Here is a 23,416-nt window from a genome sequence, read left to right as displayed (position 1 = left end):
CTGGCTGGGCAAAGAGACTGGGATGAGGAGCCTGGGAAGGGTCAGGGACACACCAACCTTGGATGAGGAGACAGGGAAGGAGATTGGGACAGGGAATGTGGACTGGGGGAAGTGGAGGTCAGGATAGGGAAGAGTGAGAGATTGGATGAGGAACTGGGGGAAGGGAGGAACAGGGAATTGCTGGGCAAGGAGTCAGAACTGGGATGTGGGATGAAGCCTGAGGAATGGAGATTGGGAATCATGTTGCGATAATTGGGCCTACAAATTTACCCTAGTTATGAGTTCAACTGTAAAAACTGTTAAAGTTAATACAATGTCATAATAACCTATAACAACAAATGCTGATGTGAAAAGGTACAAAAGCAGGACAGAAAAACTGAATTAGTCCAAACAAAAAGACCTCCTGATATAATTCAAAGACTGTGTTAAGATCATGCTTCGTAAACAAGAAAAGTGTGGAACCAGAAATCAGTGAACCAAAACTTGTGTGTCAGAAACTAAGCCTAAATGGTGGAAAAAATAATGGGGATGAGCAATTCCACCCACTATTCCCTTAAGGAAAGGGACTTTGGGAGAAAAACTGGCTACTGGAGCAAGCTTCACCATCATGGCTGCCAACCCCTACATCTTCTGGTACCCTGGGCCTTGTGCATCCTGATCCTAAGAAATGTCCTCACCAGAATGGGCCAGAAATAGGGACTCAGGTGACATCGCTACCTCTGCTGGCTCCAGATGAATCCCAAACACCATCTGGGATGAAACAGGATTGGACTTTAACAGCAGCAGCAACAATAGCTCCAGCCCATCTCAACTAACACTTTCTCTTCCCCAAAAGGACAGTTATTACCAACTTAGATACCATCTAACAGTCTATCAAACAAAAGCAACAAGGAGTCTGGTGGCACTTTAAAGACTAACAGATTTATTTGAGCATAAGCTTTCATGGGTAAAACCCCACTTCTTCAGGGTTTTTACCCAAGAAAGCTTATGCTCAAATAAATCTGTTAGTCTTTAAGGTGCCACTGGACTCCTTGCGGTTTTTGTGGATACAGACTAATACTGCTACTCCCTGATATCAAACAGAGGTTTTTCTTTCTAAAAGCTCTCTCCAGCTAAAAGGAAAAGGAACAAGGGATGCTGTTAAAATGAAAGCCTTATTTAATACTTGACATTTCAAATGTGTTGTTTTTCCTTCTTTTCTTTATCTTTAATAACAAGCTAAAAGGATTTTTAGTTGTGTATTTGCCATGGTACTAAGTAGGCTGAGGTCTCTGTATACCAAACCCCAACCTTGTTTAACACCGTTTAATATTGGACTGTGACCGGGTTACATTAACACCTTTGATCCATTTATTCCATCTAAATTAATACAGCAATGGCTAGGTGAGGAGAATGTGACTGGGATGAGGAGTCAGCGTGGAGAAGAGACAGAATGGATGCTGAGACAGGTTGGAGGGAACAAAGCAGAAAGGGTAAACCTGGGGGGATAGGGGAACAGGCAGAAGAGTCTGTGCCCACTAGAGAACACTGCTCACCAGAGCCTGAAATGGAAAGAATAGTTACTTACTCTACAGTAACTGTGGTTCTTTGCGATGTTGTCATTGTGGAACCCACCATACGTACGCATGTGTTTAATGCACAAGATCAAAGCCTATTGATAGCAGTGTCTGTCAGAGCCGCACATGTGCCCTGTGCCTCTTTATGCTCCCTTATGAGGGCATAAAGTGAAGAGTAGCTGTGACCCTCCCTCAGTTCCCTCATAATTCAAAGCCTGTGTTGCTGGGGATTCCAAACAGCAGGGACATAGGGTGGTTCATGGGAGCCACACTGACTACAACATCTTGAAGAATCACAGTTACTGTAGGTAAGTAACCATTCTTTCATCTTTAAGAATGTGTCACTGTGGAACCCACTATAAGGGACTGGCAAGCAGTATCACCTCAGAATGCCAGGAATGAGGAGCTTTAGCTGCATTAGTGAAATAAAGACTGAAGTATTGCTTTTCTGAACTTGGCATCAGACCTAGCCACCATGTCAAGTGCTAGAGTAGCAGCTGTGTTAGTCTGTATTCGCAAAAAGGAAATGTGCCAATATCTCAGAACTGCAAAGCAGCAAAGTGGAAACTTTTGTCAAAAATTATGCACTTGACATGAAAAAAGAAAAGGAGTACTTGTGGGACTTTAGAGACTAACAAATTTATTCGAGCATAAGCTTTCGTGAGCTACAGCTCACTTCATCAAAAGTGAGCTGTAGCTCACGAAAGCTTATGCTCAGATAAATTTGTTACTCTTAGGTGCCACAAATACTCCTTTTCTTTTTTCATGTCAAGTGCATAATTTTTGACAAAAGTTTCCACTTTGCTACTTTGCAGTTCTGAGATTTTGGCACATTTCTGAAGCAGGCCAAAGATGCTGCAAGTACCATGAATGAGTGTGCCTTGACTGATAACAGGTGGAGGGAGATACATTATATAATCCACTTAGAATAGCTGACTCTTTGACAAGCTGGATTTAGCCATAAAAAGATGAGGAGACAATCTAAAAGGTTTGGTCTTATCAAGGTATAGAGCAAGATTGTGGAAACATCTAAACTATGCAGCCTTTTCTCTCATGGTGTCTTGTGTGGCTATGGGGAAAAGACCAGTAGGTTAATCAACTGATTCAGGTGAAACTTTGAGACCAATTTAGGAATGAACTTAGGGTGCAGTCTCAGAATGCTCTTGTCCCTGTGAAAGGATATGTAAGGAGGTACATCCATAAGAGCACAGAGCTCATTGATCATTCAAGTCAAGGTAATAAAAGACTGCCATGAGAGCAAAGTAATGTACTGAACAACCTGATAGTGGCTTGAACAGAGGCCTGATAAGTTTTAGGAGGACAATGCTGAGATCCCACATAGAAGTCAGGTCTCTAACAGGTGGATAAGTATGCAGGAGGCCCTTGAAGAATCTCAACGTCATTGGATGGGAGAAGACCAAGTGCAATTGTATCAGAGAGTTACAACCTGATATTGCTGGAAAGTTGGACTTTGACAGACCTAAAAGCCAGTTTGGCATATTTCAAGTGTAGCATGTATTTGAGGATGTCTGCTATCAGGTCCTCTACTGTTTTCATATTATACTGGATTGCCCACAGGGAGAACCGCTTCCACTTGCAGGAGTAGGTATTCCTAGTAGATGGTTTCCTGCTCTATATGATAACCTGTTGAGAACAACTCCGGTCAGCATTGCTCAATCAGCCTATATCCAAGGCATCAGGTGAAATGACTGCAGGTCTGGGTGCAATATCTGATATAGTTCTGAGATATCATGTCCAGGAAGATCAGGAGATGGAGGGGAATCCGAATGGATATTTGCAAGAGGTCTGATAGTCAAAACTGCCTTGGTCAGTAGGGAGCTATTAGGATTAATGTGGTACTGTCCCATCTGACTTTGGATATTACCCTGGGTTTGAGGTAACTGGGAGAAAGGCATATAGGAGGGCTGGAGATCACTATAGCAGGAAGGAGTCTGGTAAGTAACTTGAGCTCATGCCCCCTCTACAGCAGATGTTTAGGCACTTAGTGTTGTCCTCCGCATCAAAAAGTTCTATTGTGGGAACCCTCCCTGGCAAAATATCGGCTCTATGCTGGATATCTGCAGAGACCACTCATAGGTTAAGAAATCTGCCAAGTCATTGCTGGTTTTGGAAGGTGAAGAGCCAGTGGAGTTACCCTGCGGTGACGGCACTAGATCCATGGCCTGATGGCTTCCTGGCAGAGAGAGAATGACTGAGAGCCCCTTGCTTGTTTACATAGTGCCTCGTGGATGTGTTGTCCATCACGATCTGAACCTTGCAGTTCTGCAGAACAGGCAGAAATGCTATGCAGAAATGCTATAACTGGATGTCCCTGAGATCTAGGATGTTTGTATGCAGCTCCAGCTCATTCTGGGACAGGGCCCCTTGCATCTGCAAATGGTTCAGGCAGGCACCTGTAATGAGTGTCATTGCTGGGGAGGGGATAGAAGGGAACCCCCTGTCATACTTTCTCTGAGTCTAGCCATTGACCTAGTTCTGGTAAGACTTGAGGTGGGACTGCGACTTTCTTGGTCTTGTGATGCTTGAAAGGGGAGTACTCCAACCTCAGCCATAGTTGTAAGGGCTGCAGGTGAAATCTGGCACGCAGCATTATGTACCTGCAAGTTGACATGTGACATAGCAATCTTACACATTCATATATTACAATGCCAGAAGGTACCATTGTAGTCCTCTAGTCTGACCTCCTGTATACATCGTTATTGTCAGATTCGATTTTAGATCCTTTATCATTGACTGGAGAGATCAGAACCTGTGCTCTGGTAAAAAAATTCTCACCAATGAGAGTCAATCACAGCTCCTATTAATACCATCATCTGTGATACTATGAGAGAGAATTTCTCATAGCTCACAAGGAGTCCTAGTTGAGAGAAAAGGGAGAGGATATAATCCAGGGCTGCAGTGGCCACCTGCTGGGACCTGCCCCTGATCAGCCAGTCATTGAGATATGTGTAGGTGTGGGTTCCCTTTCTCCTTAAATGCTCCTATTGCCTGGCATTTTGTGAATACTCTCAGTGGTGTGGAGAGTCCAAAGAGTGGAACCCTGTATTGATAATGGTTGGGTCTCACTGTGAATCTTAGATACTACCTGTGGGCTGAATGGATAGCTATATTGAACTATGCATCCTGCAAATCAAGAGCCATGAACCAGTCTTGAGCTTGGAGAGATAGGCTGTAGGCATCGATGCTGTGGGGCATATTGCCAAAGCCAGGATTGGTACCAGAAATCTTTGTGCCACAGGATGCACCTTATCACCAGCCTTTGAGGCCATGTAGGGCTTGGTGGATTTCTCTCTGGATGCTTTACAGTATCTTGTGGGAAGTTATGGAGCTATTTCAGGATTCTAATTCTGTGTTTGGAATGCTCCCTATTGGTGCCAGACATTGATACCAGAGGTGTCAACTTTAGTACAGATGATGTCTGCAGTGTCAGTGGAGTTTGCTTCCATGCCAGAGGTGTTGGTGCCAGATCTTTTTGTAGTCCCAACATCTTTGCATTGGTCTTAGGCATTTGCTAGACAGGGCACTGAATAAATCTGGCTTGTCTGCTGCTAGCATTCTCGTGCCTTCTCCTCAGGATCTGAACAGACCTAGTTTGCTCCAGGAGATAAGCTTCAACCATGCATCCTGTGACTTACCTGCTCTTGTAGAGAATGACAGGCACATCAAACATCTTCTATGGAATTAGTCTATTACAGGATGGACAGGCATTGAAGACTGCAGGTTTTGGATCTGCCAGGTTGAGGTGTCCTGTACAAAGGGTCTGTACAGAAGGGGTGGGCAGGAGGGGCGACCATCAATATTCACTCCATATGGATTGATATAGTTTACGTGGTCATATATCAGTGAATCAGAAGAGTTCTGAAGGTTTTGAAAAGATTTAGCTAAGCTAAGAATTAGCAGGTTGGACACTTGCCACGTTCCATCTCACTGAAATGTGCATTAAGAGAAAACTAAGGGAGGGTCTTGGTTGCTCCACTCTTTATGCAGTCATGCAGGAGCACAAGGAGGCACAGGATGCTTGTGTGGACATTGCTGTTCAAAAGACCTCTATCTGGCACTCCTGAGGTGCATACCCACCTAGCGTGGTTTCCATACTGACACATACAAGTCAAAAAACAACCCAAGACTCCCGAGTCATTCATCTGTGAAACCACTGACAATGGACAAAGTATCCCATCCCCCTCTAGAGTTGTTCCATCGTACATGATGACAACCTACAATTGCTAAAATTACTCTGAGCTCAAGTGCCAGAAATTTGTATGGTGGATCTAAAGATTCCAACCCTGCTGATGATCCATGTGGGTGTCAATATGCCGCCACATGATGGACTTTTTAAAAGTTTGCTTGTTTAGAAACCTAAGAAATTATACAAAATACTACATTAAAAGAACATTAAGGTTGCAAAGTCAAGCACTCAAATATTAGGAAATGACAGAATTATGGTTGGTTGTGCAACTTTGAAAATTTCCTGGTTTGGTGAGCTGCATCCTCTGGGTCATCCATTATCTTCGTGATTCAGAATGGCATCTTCCTATCTGATTATTGTCCTATATTTAAGAGACCTTTAACTTGATGATTTATGCTTCTTTGTAACTATATATGATTAGAATATCTTTAATCAACACTAGTTTGTTTGAAAGTCTAATCTGCTTAATTCACTGTATGCTGCAAGGAAAAAAACCCATTTTAGATCATTTCTATTACTTACGTATGCATCTTGAAAGAGTAGGGTCTGGCACAAATCCCATTTTGCAGGTACATCTGTAGCTGCCCATGGTATTCAAACACTCACCATTAGGGCATACCCCTTGCAGCTGGCATTCATTAATGTCTGTAAGGAAACAAAAATATTTATCAGTGGGAGAATGGAAATAACTGAACATTAATATTAATCAGTTTAGTCTTCATTTAGGGGTTATTCTGTTGTTTTACCTGCAAGACACTTTTATTCTGCAGCATCTATTACACTGGATCAAATTGTATAGTTAAATGTTGGTCAGAGTAATTTTTCTAACACTAGCAACATTTGACTTAGCATCTTTTATAGAATCACTGATAACACAAAAGAAGAAAAAATTATGTCCATGTCATTTTTCAAGTACCCACTCTGAATTTAAAAATGAAATTGCTTCCCCATGTTATGAACCCTCATATTTACTTTCAATGCACATTGATAAACTCAAATTTTACTTGCAAGAAAACTTGTGATTAACAAACTTAAAACTTACAAATTTGAGAATTCACAATAGATGTGGTATATTTTATATGGGACAGAACATTGCTTGACTATTATATTATTATTTATTATTTGTATTATAATAGACTCTGATGTCCTAAAATAGGGATTTAGTTCCAATGGTGCTGGAGGAGGGTACAAGCATAAAATAAAGGACAGTCTCTGGCCCAAACAGCCTACAAAATTTAATAGTGAAGAGATGTGGCAGGGAGTGTAGACCATAAAGGTCGGGGGTGGAGAGGAACAAGAGTCCCAGTAGTGGGAACACAAGTTTGCATTATTAACATACAGAAAGGACTGCAGATCAGACTAGAAAGTGTGTGAGGAGAAAGAAAAATACTGTAAATATATATAAATATTATATATCATATACACACACACACCCCAGTTTGTTCTCTTACCCTAATCTGGTGCTCACTTTCTAAATGTTCATTCTTTAAACATGTTTACAAGGGAAGTTCAGTTAAAATAAATTTTCAAGTGTATACTGTTACAGCTAGAAAGTTTATGAACAGTTTTATCCCCCACAAATAACTCAATTTATACATTTTCATTCATAGGAAATCAAGCCACTATCACCAAATAGATGGAAAATATCAGAGAGAGAGAGAGAGAGAAAGAAAGAGAGAGAAATCTATTGTATGCTACTTTATTTTGTTTGCCCCATTTCCTGAACTTACACACATCATAGCAAGCTATGACATACCCATTTAAGTATAGTGAAACCTGTCCTGAGTGACCATTAGAAAACTAGCAAAAATTAGTTGCTTAATAAACGTGGTGTTTAATAAAGGTGGAGTAAAACTATGCTCAATGCATTGGTGATACTATGGGACAGTAACCTTTTAGAAAAGGTTGCCTACCAAAGGTGGTCTCTAACACAGGTTTCACTGTATTACTGATGTTAATGACTGGGGGGTAAGTGGCTTATGTTTCCTCTAAAATTCAGAGATATACCAACATGTTTTCTTCAAAATCATTCAGCCTGTACTCTGTTCCATAAATTATTCTTTTATAGGATGTTGTCATGACCATATCTCATATAAAACTCTTCTCAGATGAACCATCCTTGCTCTTCAATATCTAAAAATACCTCTCATCAATCAATAAGCAAATAGAGACATCCAGTTCTCTTGTACCAATGGTATTCCATTAAATTTAATCATTTCTCCTAAGATACATGTAGTATATAAATGCTGATATTGGCTGCCTCTCCCTTCATTTGAAACTGAGGTCAGTGACACCAGCATTCCTTCTGTTTAATTTGCTTTTTATTTTTAATTTTAACTTTAATGTGCATGTTCTGATGCATCAGCATAACTCAGTTCTTGTATGTTTTTCATGTCTCTCTTCCAGCTCTTTTGTTTCTGGCTAAGCTCGTCAGAGAACCATTGTGTAGATATATGATACTGCATTACAGAGTTCTATCTAGGGATTCAACAGGAACCATCCACAAACTGATAACAAACCTTAAATGTTTTAAAAGAAACTGATGGACATGTTAGAATGATTTTTACTTATGCACTTTGGGCAAAAGTCCTTGCAAGATTTCCTATTCACTGCATATTAATTCACCCTGTGGTAAATTGCCACCTACCTAAAACATTTCCAGCCACCCGCAGACCTGTCCAGCTGTGTAAATTAAACTGAAATCAACCTGTTAAGGCAGCCGGAAAAGGAATCTGGCTCAACATTAAGTGCTTCCTTTTTTTTTTCTTTTTAAGTCAAGAATGTTACTTAAAAATGACTAAACTTATAAATTGCATTTATTTGCTCTTCCCCCTCCTCTTTTTTTAAAATAAAAATTAGAGAAATGTATACTTGAAAATTGTCCGAATGGTCTTTTTATCGTCCAGAATTATAAATAAGCTAAAGTTAGTGAAGTGGTTTGAAGTGTAAAACACTACATAAATGTTAAGTATTATAATTTTGTTAAACAGCCACATTATAACTGCCACAAAATTTGGAGTCCTAGTGGCCAATATGAACCCTGTAATTTGCTCCAAGAAAACTCTAAAAATCAGAATATACTTAAAAGGATACTTTTCAGTGAACAAAATTCAACTGAACAAGCTGTCTGCCATAACACTTACTTTTAACATTTTCGTCTGGAATTTAACTCTGACCAATTCTTACTTATAAACTGCACAGAATCCCTTGTGGAAGGAGAATGAGACAGGGGCCCTGAGATGGAAACCAAAATGGAAGGACTTAGATTCATAGATTCATAGATACTAAGGTCAGAAGGGACCATTCTGATCATCTAGTCCGACCTCCTGCACAGCGCAGGCCACAGAATCTCACCCTCCCACTCCTATGAAAAACCTCACCCATGTCTGAGCTATTGAAGTCCTTAAATCATGGTTCAAAACTTCAAAGAGCAGAGAAGCCTCCCTCCAGTCAACCATGCCCCATGCTACAGAGGAAGGCAAAAAAACCTCCAGGGCCTCTCCAATCTGCCCTGGAGGAAAATTCCTTCCCAACCCCAAATATGGCAATCAGCTAAACCCTGAGCACATGGGCAAGATTCACCAGCCAGATACCCAGGAAAGAATTTTCTATAGTAAATCAGATCCCATCCATCTAATATCCCATCTCAGGGGATTTGGCCTATTTACCCTGAATATTTAAAGATCAATTACTTACCAAAATCCCATTATCCCATCATACTATCTCCTCCATAAACTTATCGAGTAGAATCTTAAAACCAGATAGATCTTTTGCCCCCACTGCTTCCCTTGGAAGGCTATTCCAAAACTTCACTCCTCTGATGGTTAAAAACCTTCGTCTGATTTCAAGTCTAAACTTCCTGGTGGCCAGTTTATACCCATTTGTTCTTGTGTCCACATTGGTGCTGAGCTGAAATAATTCCTCTCCCTCTCCTGTATTTATCCCTCTGATATATTTATAGAGAGCAATAATATCTCCCCTCAACCTTCTTTTAGTTAGGCTAAACAAGCCAACCTCCTTAAGTCTCCTTTCATAAGACAAGTTTTCCATTCCTCGGATCATCCTAGTAGCCCTTCTCTGTACCTGCTCCAGTTTGAATTCATCCTTTTTAAACATGGGAGACCAGAACTGCACACAGTATTCTAGGTGAGGTCTCACCAGTGCCTTGTATAACGGTACTAAAACCTCCTTATCCCTACTGGAAATGCCTCTCCTGATGCATCCCAAAACCGCATTAGCTTTTTTCACAGCCATATCACATTGGCAGCTCATAGTCATCCTATGATCAACCAATACTCCAAGGTCCTTCTCCTCTTCCGTTACTTCTAATTGATGCGTCCCCAACTTATAACTAAAATTCTTGTTATTAATCCCCAAATGCATAACCTTACACTTCTCACGATTAAATTTCATCTTATTACTATTACTCCAGTTTACAAGGTAATCCAGATCCTCCTGTATAATATCCCGATCCTTCTCCGAATTGGCAATACCTCCCAGCTTTGTATCATCTGCAAACTTTATTAGCACACTCCCACTTTTTGTGCCAAGGTCAGTAATAAAAAGATTAAATAAGATTGGTCCCAAAACTGATCCCTGAGGAACTCCACTGGTAACCTCCCTCCAACCTGACAGTTCGCCTTTCAGTAGGACCCGTTGCAGTCTCCCCTTTAACCAATTCCTTATCCACCTTTTGATGTTCAGATTGATCCCCATCTTCTCCAATTTAACTAATAATTCCCCATGTGGCACGGTATCAAATGCCTTACTGAAATCTAGGTAAATTAGATCCACTGCATTTCCTTTATCTAAAAAATCTGTTACTTTTTCAAAAAAGGAGATTAGGTTGGTTTGGCACGATCTACCTTTTGTAAAACCATGTTGTATTTTGTCCCATTTACCATTGACTTCAATGTCCTTAACCAATTTCTCCTTCAAAATTTTTTCCAGGACCTTGCATACTACAGATGTCAAACTAACTGGCCTGTAGTTACCCGGATCACTTTTTTTTCCTTTCTTAAAAATAGGAACTATATTAGCAATTCTCCAATCATTCGGTACTATTCCTGAGTTTACAGATTCATTAAAAATTCTTGCTAATGGGCTTGCAATTTCAGGTGCCAATTCCTTTAATATTCTTGGATGAAGATTATCTGGGCCCCCCGATTTAGTCCCATTAAGCTGTTTCAGTTTCGCTTCTACCTCTGATATGGTAATATCTACCTCTATATCCTCCTTCCCATTTGTCATGCTACCATTATCCCCAAGATCCTCTTTAGCCTTATTAAAAACTGAGGCAAAGTATTTGTTTAGATATTGGGCCATGCCTAGATTATCTTTAACCTCCGATCCATCCTCAGTGTTAAGCGGCCCCACTTCTTCCTTCTTAGTTTTCTTCTTATTTATATGGCTATAGAACCTTTTACTATTGGTTTTAATTCCCTTTGCAAGGTCCAACTCTACTCGACTTTTAGCCTGTCTCACTTTATCCCTACATCTTCTGACCTCAATTAGGTAGCTTTCCTTGCTGATCCCTCCCATCTTCCACTCCCTGTATGCTTTCTGCTTCTTCATAATCACCTTTCTAAGATGCTTGCTCATCCAGCTTGGTCTACAACTCCTTCCTATGAATTTTTTCCCCTTTCTTGGGATACAGGCTTCCGATAGCTTCTGCAGTTTTGATTTAAAGTAATCCCAGGCCTCCTCTACCTTTAGATCCATAAGTTCTTCAGTCCAATCCACTTCCCTAACTAATTTCCTTAATTTTTGAAAGTCAGCCCTTTTGAAATCAAAAACCCGAGTTGCAGATTTATTTTTGTTAATCCTTCCATTTAGTTTGAACTGAATTAGCTTATGATCACTTGAGCCAAGATTGTCCCCTACAACCATTTCTTCTATGAGGTCCTCGCTACTCACCAAAATTAAATCTAAAATGGCATCCCCTCTAGTCGGTTCAGCAACTACTTGATGAAGGAATCTATCAGCTATCGCATCTAGGAAAATCTGAGCCCTATTATTATTACTAGCACTGGTCCTCCAGTCTATATCTGGGAAGTTAAAGTCTCCCATGATCACGCAGTTTCCATTAGTATTTACTTGATTAAAGACATTAAAAAGGGCTCTATCCATATCCAAATTAGATCCCGGAGGTCTATAGCACACCCCAAGCACTATCGTAGGAGAGGCTTTACTAGTTTTCTTCCCCAATGTAATTTTTGCCCAGACGGACTCTGTCTTATCCATTGCATCGCTTCTTATTTCTTTACATTCTACCTCATCATTGATATACAATGCTACTCCACCACCTTTACCTTTGTTTCTGTCTTTCCTAAACAGCACATACCCTTCAATACCTGTAGTCCAGTCATGACTACTATTCCACCATGTTTCTGTTATCCCTATAATATCTGGTTTCACTTCCTGCACCAGTAGCTCTAGTTCCTCCATTTTGTTACCTAGACTCCTCGCATTGGTGTACAAACATCTTAATTTTTGCTGTTTGGACTCGCTCACATTTTGTACCCTATTAGGCACAGTCATTCTACAGCCAGTATAACCTATTAGACTAGTATCCACACCGCCCTCGCTCCTTATATACATTCTCCTACCCATGGCTGTATCCTTTCTTACTTCATCTTCTTCCCTCTCAATGCTAAAATCTGGCGTGGAGATTTTCTGGACATCTCCCATCCATCTCCCCCCAATTCCTAGTTTAAAGCTCTCTTTATCAGTTGTGCCAGCCTCGATCCTAGAAGTCTATTTCCTTCCCTACTCAGATGAAGTCCATCCCGAGAGAACTGACCTCTGTCCGTGAATGCCTCCCAGTGGCCATACATCCCAAAGCCCTCCTTATAGCACCACTGCCTAAGCCATCTGTTGACAGTCATAATCTTGTCAGACCTTTGTTGCCCTTCTCTAGGAATAGGAAGGATCCCGCTAAAGATCACCTGAGCCTCAATTTCCTTAAGTGTCTTCCCCAGCCTAGCATAGTCTCCCTTGATACTTTCCAGCGAGAATCTGGCTGTATCATTTGTTCCCACATGAAGGATAATTAGGGGATTCTTTCCCGCTCCCTTTAGGATCCTTTTCAACCTCAGGTCTACATCCCGTATCTTAGCACCTGGAAGACAGCACACCCTTCTATTCTCAGGATCAGCTCTAGTTACAGGCCTGTCTATTCTTCTCAATAAAGAGTCCCCGATCACATAGACCTGCCTTTTCCTGGTGACAGTGCTATTCTCCAGTCTCTCCCCTGTTCCCTCTGGCTGCAAGTTCTTTCCATTCCTATTTTCCCTTATAATCCTCTTCAACCCATCCTGTATCCTCCTGGGGCTCATATTTGGTGTAGTCTCCCTTGACTCTTCCCCTTTTTCTATAGGACTAGCCTCTCTTCTCTTCTTCCTTACCCTTCCACCTTCAACAAGTACCTGCTGAGCCCCTTCTTCATTTTCCAATTCTGCAAACCTGTTCCTAAGCTCTATTTCTCCTTCACTAGCCCGTCTTTTTCTCTGCCTGGTTCTTTGAGTCACATGTTTCCACTGACCACTTTCCTCATCCAGTCTCTCCTCAAAATTCCCCAGCCCTGCTTCCATCTGTGAGTCTGAGCTTTTCCCTTCAGATACCTCATATCTTTGCTCCATCATCTGCTCAAACCCCTTCCTAAACTCAACCAGACTTTCCACCTGCATCTTTTCCTCCATCAGCTCTATCAGACGACATTTCATGCAGAAAAAACTCTTACTGGTTCCCCCCTCTAGGATCATGTACATACCACAGCTTCCACATCCAGTCATCCTCAATGTGTCTTTCACTACAGGAGTCACTCCAACAGCTGCCTCTGTATCTGTCATCTCCTTCCCACCTAAATCCTGTTAATCTGGGAAACACAAGCCACACCAAAAAGACCACACACCCCCAAGCAAAAGCAAACCCCAAACAAGCAACACAATCCAAACTCCCCTTGCAAACTCCCACTCAAACTCCCCTGTTTAGAGCTCTGTTTGCTAGCCCCTGTGCCGCTGCAGCTGTCTGTGCCGCTGCCTGACTGGCTGGCTGCCTTTATAGGTAGATAGACTTCTGTGGCTTGCATAGCAAAAAGGAAGAATAAAAAAGGGTGACGGAGTTAGGAGGAGGTCAAAATCTTCAGTGGGCGCATCCTTCCAGCTAAGGAAATATCTGCTGGAGTTTTGTATTATCTATTGTAAAAAACTATAGATAACTTGATTTAATCAGGTTTTATGGAGTCTACCTCAGTTTTCTCTTTTCAAGAAAGTAGAGTCAGAGACATAGTAGACCCTCATTAATTTGCACTAATGCTGGGGCCCAAATTGTGAGAAGCCTTTGTGTGGTTGTACAGGGTGGAGAGTCAATCAAGGAGCTTCCCTATCCCCCCGCCCCCCAACATCTTGTAGGGTTGTGTAGGGACCATTCATAACAGCAGTCTCTGAGGACCAGGAAGCTCAGGGATTGCTCATTCATTGCTTCATACAGGGACCAGGATGATGGAAAAGGAGCAGAGAAGAAACTGGATTATTGCTGTAGCACGGCCAGTGTACGGGCATGTGTGGGCACACACATGACAATCTCCTCCATCTGTGTGCAAGCAGCATACCTGGGGTTCAGATTGTGCCTACTCAGTTAAAAGCCATAATCCAGTCTGAGGAGACCAAATGCAAACAAGGGTGTTTTGTACACTAACCAGTACAGTAGATAGTAAATCTGCAAGTGTGGTGGGTCCCTCAATTGTCAGAACCAGCATAGCTTGCACCCCTGGAGTGGTCCAGAGTCCTGATCCATGTGAGTCACGGTTGGGTTAGGGATTCACTGATATGCTGATCCTGTCATCCTGCCCCTCAGCAGCTTATCGGAAGGTTGGTGCGTGAGGGTACAGAGTGACTTCTCCAGTCACTGGGCTAAAGCAGAAGCTCTGAACCTTTCCAGACTACTGTACCCCTTTCAGGAGTTTGATTTGTCTTGTGTACCCCAAAGTTTCATCTCACTCAAAAACTACTTGCTTATAAAATCAGACATCAAAATACAAAAATGTCACAGCACACTATTACTAAAAATTGCTTACTTTCGCATTTTTACCATATAATTATAAAATAAACCAATTTGAATATAAATACTGTACTTACATGACAGCGAATCATATACAGGGCAGTATAAACACATGTAGGTATGAAATTTTAGTTTGTACTGACTTTGCTAATAAGTGCTTTTTATGTAGTCTATTGTAAAACTAGGCAAATATCTAGATGAGTTGATGTACTCCCAGAACACCTCTGTGTACCCCCAAGGATAATGTACCCCTGGTTAAGAATCACTGGGCTAAACTAGGTTTTCTAGAGTCACTCTGCAGGTATTCTGTAGTCTGTAGGGGAGGATTTTTTCCCCCTGTTCATTTTCCCAGCTACTTTATTAGCTAGAAAATATGGAGTCATCAAGGTAGATTCTCTGATGGTGTAAACTGTCATAACTCACATATACATTTCAAAGTAAGAAAAAGAAACCCCTGTCAATTTGGTCTTCTTGCCTTGCAGGCTTTAATTTTTCAAAAGACTGCCACAAATCCACTGAATGATTGAAAACTGTAGGGCTTTGAGGCCGGTTTCTTAATCTTGAATAGTGTGCTTCTTGAAGCATAAAAAGAATAATTGGAAAGGGAGGTAAAATATTACCCATTTTGTAAAAAAGTGCTAGTGTCATTGACTGTCACTCAGGAAGAAAAAAATTGTCGCTGCTTTTTAGGTGGATGTTTTTATGTTCTGATCTTCATGAACTGTTATACCCTAATCCAGGCATTTATTTTGTTTTACTTAAAACAAAAATGTGAGAAATCTATGTATGGAATTTCTTTTATTATTAATGATTATGCTACTATTGTAAAATATTATTCTTTTGTTCTTTTTGCTGCTTTATTTACATATGTTTACAATTCCTCAATAAAGAACATTTTGAAAAAGCATTAGAATTACAGTTGGCAGAGCAAATAATTTGGATCAAATGTTCAGTGAAACTATGCCGTTTTACATCAGTTGAGCATCTGGTCCTTTGCCATTACTGTCCAGAATACTACAAGTGCACAACACATGGAACTTGTTCCTAACACACTGAAGTTCTAGCCATTAGTTATTTGTGGCTACTTTGTCCACCACTATTAATTTATCCCACAAACTTCCAGGGTAACATGAATTAAAAATAAATTTTTAACAACAAAAGATAGCATACAACATCTTGCCACAGATTTTATAGGGCTACTGGGTATAAGGTCAAAGTGCTACTAGAAAATACAATGTGTTAATGACTCACTTTGCAGCTGAATTTCCTGGAGAAAACGGGCTAAAATAAACAAACAGTCATTTCCTATCTAAATGTTTGCCCACTCACGTGAAGCATATGACTATAAATGAAAAAGGTGACTTTAATGCTGTAATACAAAAAATGTAGGAAGGAGATGTGGGGGTGACAGCAGCTGATCTTAGTTTAGATGGAAATATAGCTACCATACCATAGGTTAATATTATTACACTGTGTAGTTTGTATCTGTAATAAAAATATACGGTAAAATCATTAAAAATTGTTTTGCAAAATGAAATTTTAAATGAGCACTTCCTTACAAAAACATACTAAAAGTTGGTAAAAACAAACGAACTAATTACACCTGCTATATAATGAACTATGGGCCAAATCATCTCTTTTGAGTTTAGTAGTGCTGGGGATGAAAGTTGCAGAAAACCTGCTAAAATGGCCATATATTTTTTGGAAGGTGACTTCTTACCTAACCTAGCAAATTCTGGGTGCTATCAGAAACAAATCATTATGACAATGATTATGATTAAATAATAAATACATTGTAACAACCAGCAAGAAGGTGGTTGTGATATGTATGCTGTCTTGCAAAGGAGAGTGGAATTTGGCCCATAAACTGTCTGAGACTGGGGATGAGGGTTTCATTATAATTTTAAAAATAGGATTTACCTACAATAATTAGCACCTGTAGAATGTTTTTTGTCTTTACTTACATTAACTAATTAATACTAGAGATGGGAAGATACTGAAAAAAATCAACAAATATTGGCTTGAATTTAAAAATGAATTGGCATTTGCAATGCTTGTGCCTCTTTTCTGTTTGTTTTCTGTGAATATTCACGCAATCAAGTTTTATTCACAAAAACGATCATGCAGAGCCCATTCTAAGCTCACATACACAAGTATCTGCACTGGAAATGGAATGCTTTATATGGGATAGGACAACTGCTGGCACAGAAAGAAGACAGTATTTCAAAAAATCCCTTGCTAGAGTCCTGGTACATAGGCAATTAAAAGAATCTGACAAGGAACTGACCACACCTTTTCAGCCACAGTTACACATGCATATACAGAACTACTTGGTGTGAATGTAACAGAAAATTAAATTTTATTAGCTCATATGCAGCCAGCAAATCTCATAGTGATCTAATTTTTCCAGGAATTATGATTCTAGGAAGAACTGTAATAGTCCAGAAAGGGAAAGGTTTAAAATTTTCTAAAATTACCTAATCCTCTTTTTCTGCTATTTATCTCTAACTGGCTACCTCTCCCTTAGAGATTCAAAGGTGCAGTACCTTCTCCTGTTTATAACCGGTAGGCTCATTCAGTAACATAACAGAAACAATATCATGTGACTTGTGTGACCAACCAATACATCTCATATTTTGATTGTTGAAACCCAAATGCTCATAGCAAACTGTTTGCAATCAATTCAGAGTAAAAAAATGAGAAAAAAGGTAAAAATATGACAGGTTTCAGAGTAGCAGCTGTGTTAGTCTGTATTCACAAAAAGAAAAGGAGTACTTGTGGCACCTTAGAGACTAACAAATTTATTTGAGCATAAGCTTTCGTGATCGAAATCTTTTCTTTTTGGTAAAAATATGCTGAATCAATAAGAATAATGAATAAATCTGAGGAGCCTATGATCTACTTGTTGACATTCTGGAAGCAGAGGAAGAGGATGAGATTTTCAAATAAATAATTTGTTGTGAATCATTTGCTTGGCTATATTATGCACACTGTATGGTGTGAATTTTTGGGGCTAAGAGTACAAATTATAAGCAAATTTTATTTTAAAAATAAACACAGCAATGTTGATGTAGAAAGTCTGAGAGATAGGGCCAAATTCTGTTCTTGGTAACTCCAAATTTAATGCAAAGTCACTACAGTGGCCGTATGTCACGTTTTGGGGTGCAATCCAGACGAGTAAGGCGTTGTGTCACCACCTGCCTTGTTAACCTGGGTGCCTTAAATGCTCTGCAGCTGTGGCTCACAGCCCAGACACCAACAGCCAATGGACAAGCATGCAGTATCCTAAGTGTCTGTGCATCTCTGGTTACAGCTTCTGATGCTGAGCAGCCTGCCACAACACAACAGACACCCGCGGTTTCAAGTAGCTTTGGTTACACCTGGCAAGATGGCCTCAGCACACTTCCAGTCCTGAATTCCCCCAAAACATCTGCCCTGAAGTGTCCAGCCCTTTTCTGGGCCACTCAGATAAATGGTCCTTTAAAGAGACAATGCTCAGCAGTTTGCCACATTAACTAGAGATAACAATTACTTCAGTGCAAACACAGCATTTAGATTAGATTTGGTTTAGATTAAACGTATAACATGTTTACTAACAAGAGGACATAGGTTAAGTGATACCAAGTAGAAGGAACAACATTAGCAAGGGTTACACACAAACAAAAGTAAACATATAGTTTCTAATGGCTAAGACCCAACTTAACAAGCTACAGTCTTTGTTTAAGGTAGTTTCCTCACCAATCTTCCATTCTTCTCTCTAGTCTGGATTTCACCCCAAAATGTGACACCCTGATTCAAGACTCTGCTCTGGCTCTTGAACACTTGCTCTGGGAGTATACAAGGCTGCAAAGCTGACAATTTCCTCCCCTCTCCCAGAGGCATGGACAGGACCAGGAAGGGGCAGTTCCCAGAAGGGAGGATTCTTGGCCAGAGTACACTGTGCTCCAGCTGTAGTGGGCTGCTTCAATGGCTCTTTATGTAAATTAAAGTAGACCCTGGGCCTGCACTAGCTTCAGCTGAAGGCCACTGCAGTTCTCCACTGCCTCTGAATCTGGGAGGCCCAGAATTGGCATAAAGCCACCTTTGGTCCTTCTCCACCCCTCTTCTGGGCTGTGCGATGATCAGCTCAACCACAGCTCCGAATAAAGGTGATTGACTCCAGTGCAACTGATATCAGAATTTAGTCCATTTTCTCCCTTCCCCCCACAATAGTAAAGTATTCCAAAGATTAATAGCCAATTCTAGGGAGAATTCCAGTGCATATTCTAATGAGATCTGCATCTGACATTTATGTATTACTGAAAATATATGCTTTATAAATAACTTATAAATAACAGTCTTGCTGTAACCTTCCAAAAAGAGTATTTTATGTTTTTATCTGAATTCCCTGTTCATATTCCATGAACATAATATCCACACAATAGCTTGTTAAGACACAAGGCCACTATCTTTACTCTTTTGGGATGTTGATTTAGGTTCATATTTGGTCACAAATTCAAGATAGAATTTGAAATTTTTCTAGTTTTATCCTTACCCCTGAAAATTTAAAGAGAGAACATATAGCTTAAAAAGAGGCTCTGACTCCTTGAGAAGATGGTGCTCTCTCCAACTGTCCAGATAAGGGCCACAGCAATTCCAAGCAAATGGGGCTAACAGAGTAGTGGAAGCAGAGTTAGTGCTATACTGCCTCTGGGATATTCCACTTTGATATTTGGGAGGAAGCCACTGTTGGACTGAAAGTGACCTCAGGAGCACTGCCTTTGAAAGTGAAGCAAGACAGATAAAAGATGCTCCCTTGAATGGAATCTGAGATAGACCTACTGACCCAGTGGATTTCTCGCTTTCCCTTTCTCAAAGACCTCATCTATTTCCATCTAAAGACGTTCAAGACTTTATATTCTCAGTTCTCACTCGAACATCCAAACAGAATTCCATGACTTCAGCCCAAAATGTCTCTTCTAAACAAGTGAAGTGGCACTGCATTTGTTTCAGAATATGAATCATACAATGCTTAATGGATATCACAAAATACTTAGACCTTCAGAATCAAATAATTTGCCTGATTCAGCAAAGCACTTCTATAAGTATTGAATTTTAGGCACATGATTATGTCACGCTGACATAAGTTAGACTTAAACACAGGCTTAAGTGCTTTGCTGAAATGGAACCTATATCTCTTGTGAAAGATGGTTCAGTAGATATTCTCTCAAATATTTAAGTAAACCAAGAGAGGACTAGCTAGTAGTTCTCAATTCTTAGGGCTATAATGGCTGAGGAAGAAGCTTTCTTCTTCAAGTTATTGATTTTTTTTTTGGCTGCATCTTAAAGCATTACTCAGGAAACTGAGCTTTGGTCATTACCATTGCAGTTCAGACAAATAGCGAACCAGGGTTTGGATATGAGGAAAAAATATTTAAAACCTCTTTACTAGTACCCGATGAAGCCACAGGAAGGATTGATCTAGGAGTAAGCCATAACATCTGGTAAATTCCAAGCCTTTATTTATTAGATGTGTAATTTTTCCTTTATGATGGGATTCCAAAATACACAGTAATTTGTGAGTTTTGTCTTGGACAAAATGTGCTTCCAAACCAAAGGCTGTGCCATTCCAGGTAGTAATTGTAGACTGGGAATGGGGAAGCCAAATGGACCACTGAGCATAAAAGGGAAACATGCAAGTGCCTTAGGCAGTGACAGTCAAGACACCAGGAAGGCTCCTAGAAATGTCTGTCCTTGAAACGGAACTTAAAGAAAGTCTGTTGTGCCCTAGAAGCCCAACAGCTCACAGGATGAACATCTGGGTTCTTTCTCAGCTGGAACAAAAGCAAGCTAAGTGGCTTTCAGATCTGGGGAAACTAGATCCCCCAAAGGAGAGCAAGTTCAAGGAAGAGCAATAGGGGATCAAGGGGAACCAGTCAAGCAGTTGACACTGAGTCAGGTGCAAGAAAGGACCTAAAACTCCCCCCACCATAAGAAAAGACAAGGAACCAACAAGATGACCTTGCTGCCAGGAGGCTCAGAGAGATTCTAGAACCAGAGATGCTCCCTCCAACAAAATTAAGGATTAGGGGAAGGAAGAAGTCCCCTCAGTCCTTGATTTCAAAACTGATTCACTCTACAGCTCCATGGACTGCTCCACTAAAATGGCACCATGGCAGTTTTGCCAACTCTCATGATTTTATCATGAGTTTCATGTTACTTGGTGCTCTTCTTAAAGCCCCAGCTGCTGCAATCAAGAGACTGCATAAGAATCTGCTTTCATTTAAAAAAGCAAGCTTCTCTCCCTCATAGTTACAAAGAAAAGCTTGAAAACATGAAGCAAATGCACCCTTAAAGGATCAGAAACCAGAAGGCAAATAAAAGAATTCAAAAATTATTATTTTAAAAAACTTCAGGATATTGGGGGCCTGACTCATGAGTTTTGAATACATGATTTTTCTCTGCTTTAGAACTCCATTCTGACTGAAAATTGGGTGAGTGCTCCTGCATCCTCTTTTCTCTTTTTTCCAAACTTTTGAAAGAGTTCCCAATGACTCAGCATAGGTTAGTCTGTTAGGATCAGAGATCATCATCAGATCTATGTAATATGGACTGAACAAGCTCTTAGACTTGGAACCTGAAACCCTCAATGAAACCAAGAAGCACACAGATTGAAAGTCCAGAGCTGATACATTGCCAATGCCTCCTTCATGAGTCTCCCTCTGCAGTGGTGCCCAACCTTATTACACAGGAGGGTCACATAAATCTAAGCACAACTTTGTGTGGGCCAAACAGATTCTACATATTTTAAAAAGATTTAAAGTCACCTGTATGGATTTATATTTTAAGTTCAGCTTGTTTCGTATGTATTTAGATAGGCTGTTTCTATTTATGGTATTGTCTATTTAAAAACAAAGAAATCAGTGAATAAAACGTGTATCGGAATGATAGAAAACAGGGGAAAAACAGTAAAGAACACATCACTCTCTCCCAAATCAAAATAAAGAGCTGTCCAGGGTTGACAGCCTGAGCCCCGCCTCCCAGGGCGGATACCAGGAGCCCTGCCATGCGGCACAGACAGCCCTAGACCCACCGTGTGGGGCTGACAGCCTGAGCCCCGCCATGGGCCTTATGAAATGCTCTGGTGGGCTGTGTATGACCCACAGACCATAGGTTGAGCACCCCTGCCCTATTGTATCAGGCCCTGGGAGTTAAGGTAGCACAATCAAATCACTTTCTGGACAATTGTCCTTCCCCCAAACAGTACAAGTCACCTGACATGATAGTTGGATACTAATATGTTGGTCTCATCGGAGACATATCTTATGAAGCCCATTATTTTCCCTTGTTTGGCAGCAAAGGGTGGGCTCACAAACTAAATATAAGTCAACAATGCAACACTGTTGTAAAAAAAGCAAACTTTTTCTGGGATGCATTAGCAAGAGTGTTGCAAGCAAGACAAGAAGGAACTCTTCAACTCTACACAGCACTGATAAGGCCGTGCTGTAGTATTGTGTCCAGTTCTGAGAGCCACTTCAGAAAGATGCGGACAAATTGGAGAAAGTCCAGAGGAGAGCAACAAAAATGATAAAAGATCTAGAAAACATGACCTGCAAGGAAAGATTGAAAAAATTGGGTTTGTTTCATCTGGAGAAGGGAAGACTGAGGGAGGACATGGTAACAACCTTCAAGTATTTGTAAAAGGTTGTTATAAAGAGGAGCGTGATAAATTGTCCTCTTTATCCATGGAGGACTGGACAAGAAGTAATGAGCTTAAATTGCAGCAAGGGAGATTTATGTTAGACATTAGGAAAAACTTCCAAACTGTAAGGGTAGTTAAGCACTGGAACACTAGGGAGGTAGGTGAATCTTTAAAAACTGGAGGTTTTTAAGAACAGGTTAAACAAACACCTGTCAGGGATGGTCTAGATCAATGTTTCCTAAACTTTTTTGGCCACGGAACACTTTTTAGCCTATTATGGAACACTTACAATATTATTTTGTAGTCGTCTGGTTTTCAAATAAAAAATTGCGTTATTTATGCTCAAATATGTTTTATTTTATAAAACAAAGCAAAAATACAAATTTAAAATAACTTGAACTAACAATTTCTAACTGGAAAGCACATATAAAGTAGTACAAAAATCAAGTGCAAGAGTCAAAATTAAAAACAGTGTTCTACTTAAAAAAAACCCTGTTTTTATATATACACAAACACCAAACAAATTAGATTTTTACTAGGAAAATCTATTTTTATAAACAGAAATACAAATTTGGATTTAAAGGGATTGGTGTTTCTGCATTTTTCTATCACAAATTCGCTTAATATTAGAAATAATACCGGAAAAAGAATTTTACATTAAATTATAGTCATTCAAAAAGAGTTGCTTCAAATATGCCAAATTTAAAATTAAAAAAATTTAAAAACCCTTTTTTTAAATGACAATTGTTTCATGGAACATCTATTCACATCGTGCAGAACACAAGTGTTCTACAGAACACAGTTTGGGAAACGCTGGTGTAGATAATATTTAGTACTGCCTCAGAGCAGGGGACTGGACTAGATGACCTACTGAGGTCCCTTCCAGCCCTACATTTCTATGATCATATGATT

The 23,416-nt window shown here is 40.2% G+C and overlaps 1 protein-coding gene across 8 annotated transcripts in view; it reads right to left on the bottom strand.

Moving 5' to 3' along the window:
• LTBP1 (latent transforming growth factor beta binding protein 1) overlaps positions 1-23,416 on the bottom strand; it is a 391,697-nt gene that overhangs the window by 145,148 nt on the left and 223,133 nt on the right. For all 8 annotated transcript variants that reach the window (XM_038397049.2, XM_038397051.2, XM_043511538.1 and 5 more), the window contains one exon: positions 6,286-6,408. In XM_038397049.2, coding sequence (XP_038252977.1) covers positions 6,286-6,408 — 123 coding nt within the window. The remainder of the gene's footprint in view (positions 1-6,285; positions 6,409-23,416) is intronic.

This window comes from Dermochelys coriacea, chromosome 3 (assembly GCF_009764565.3).
Source record: "Dermochelys coriacea isolate rDerCor1 chromosome 3, rDerCor1.pri.v4, whole genome shotgun sequence".
Taxonomy (NCBI): domain Eukaryota; kingdom Metazoa; phylum Chordata; order Testudines; family Dermochelyidae; genus Dermochelys; species Dermochelys coriacea.
This window is presented reverse-complemented; position numbering and strand designations above follow the sequence as displayed.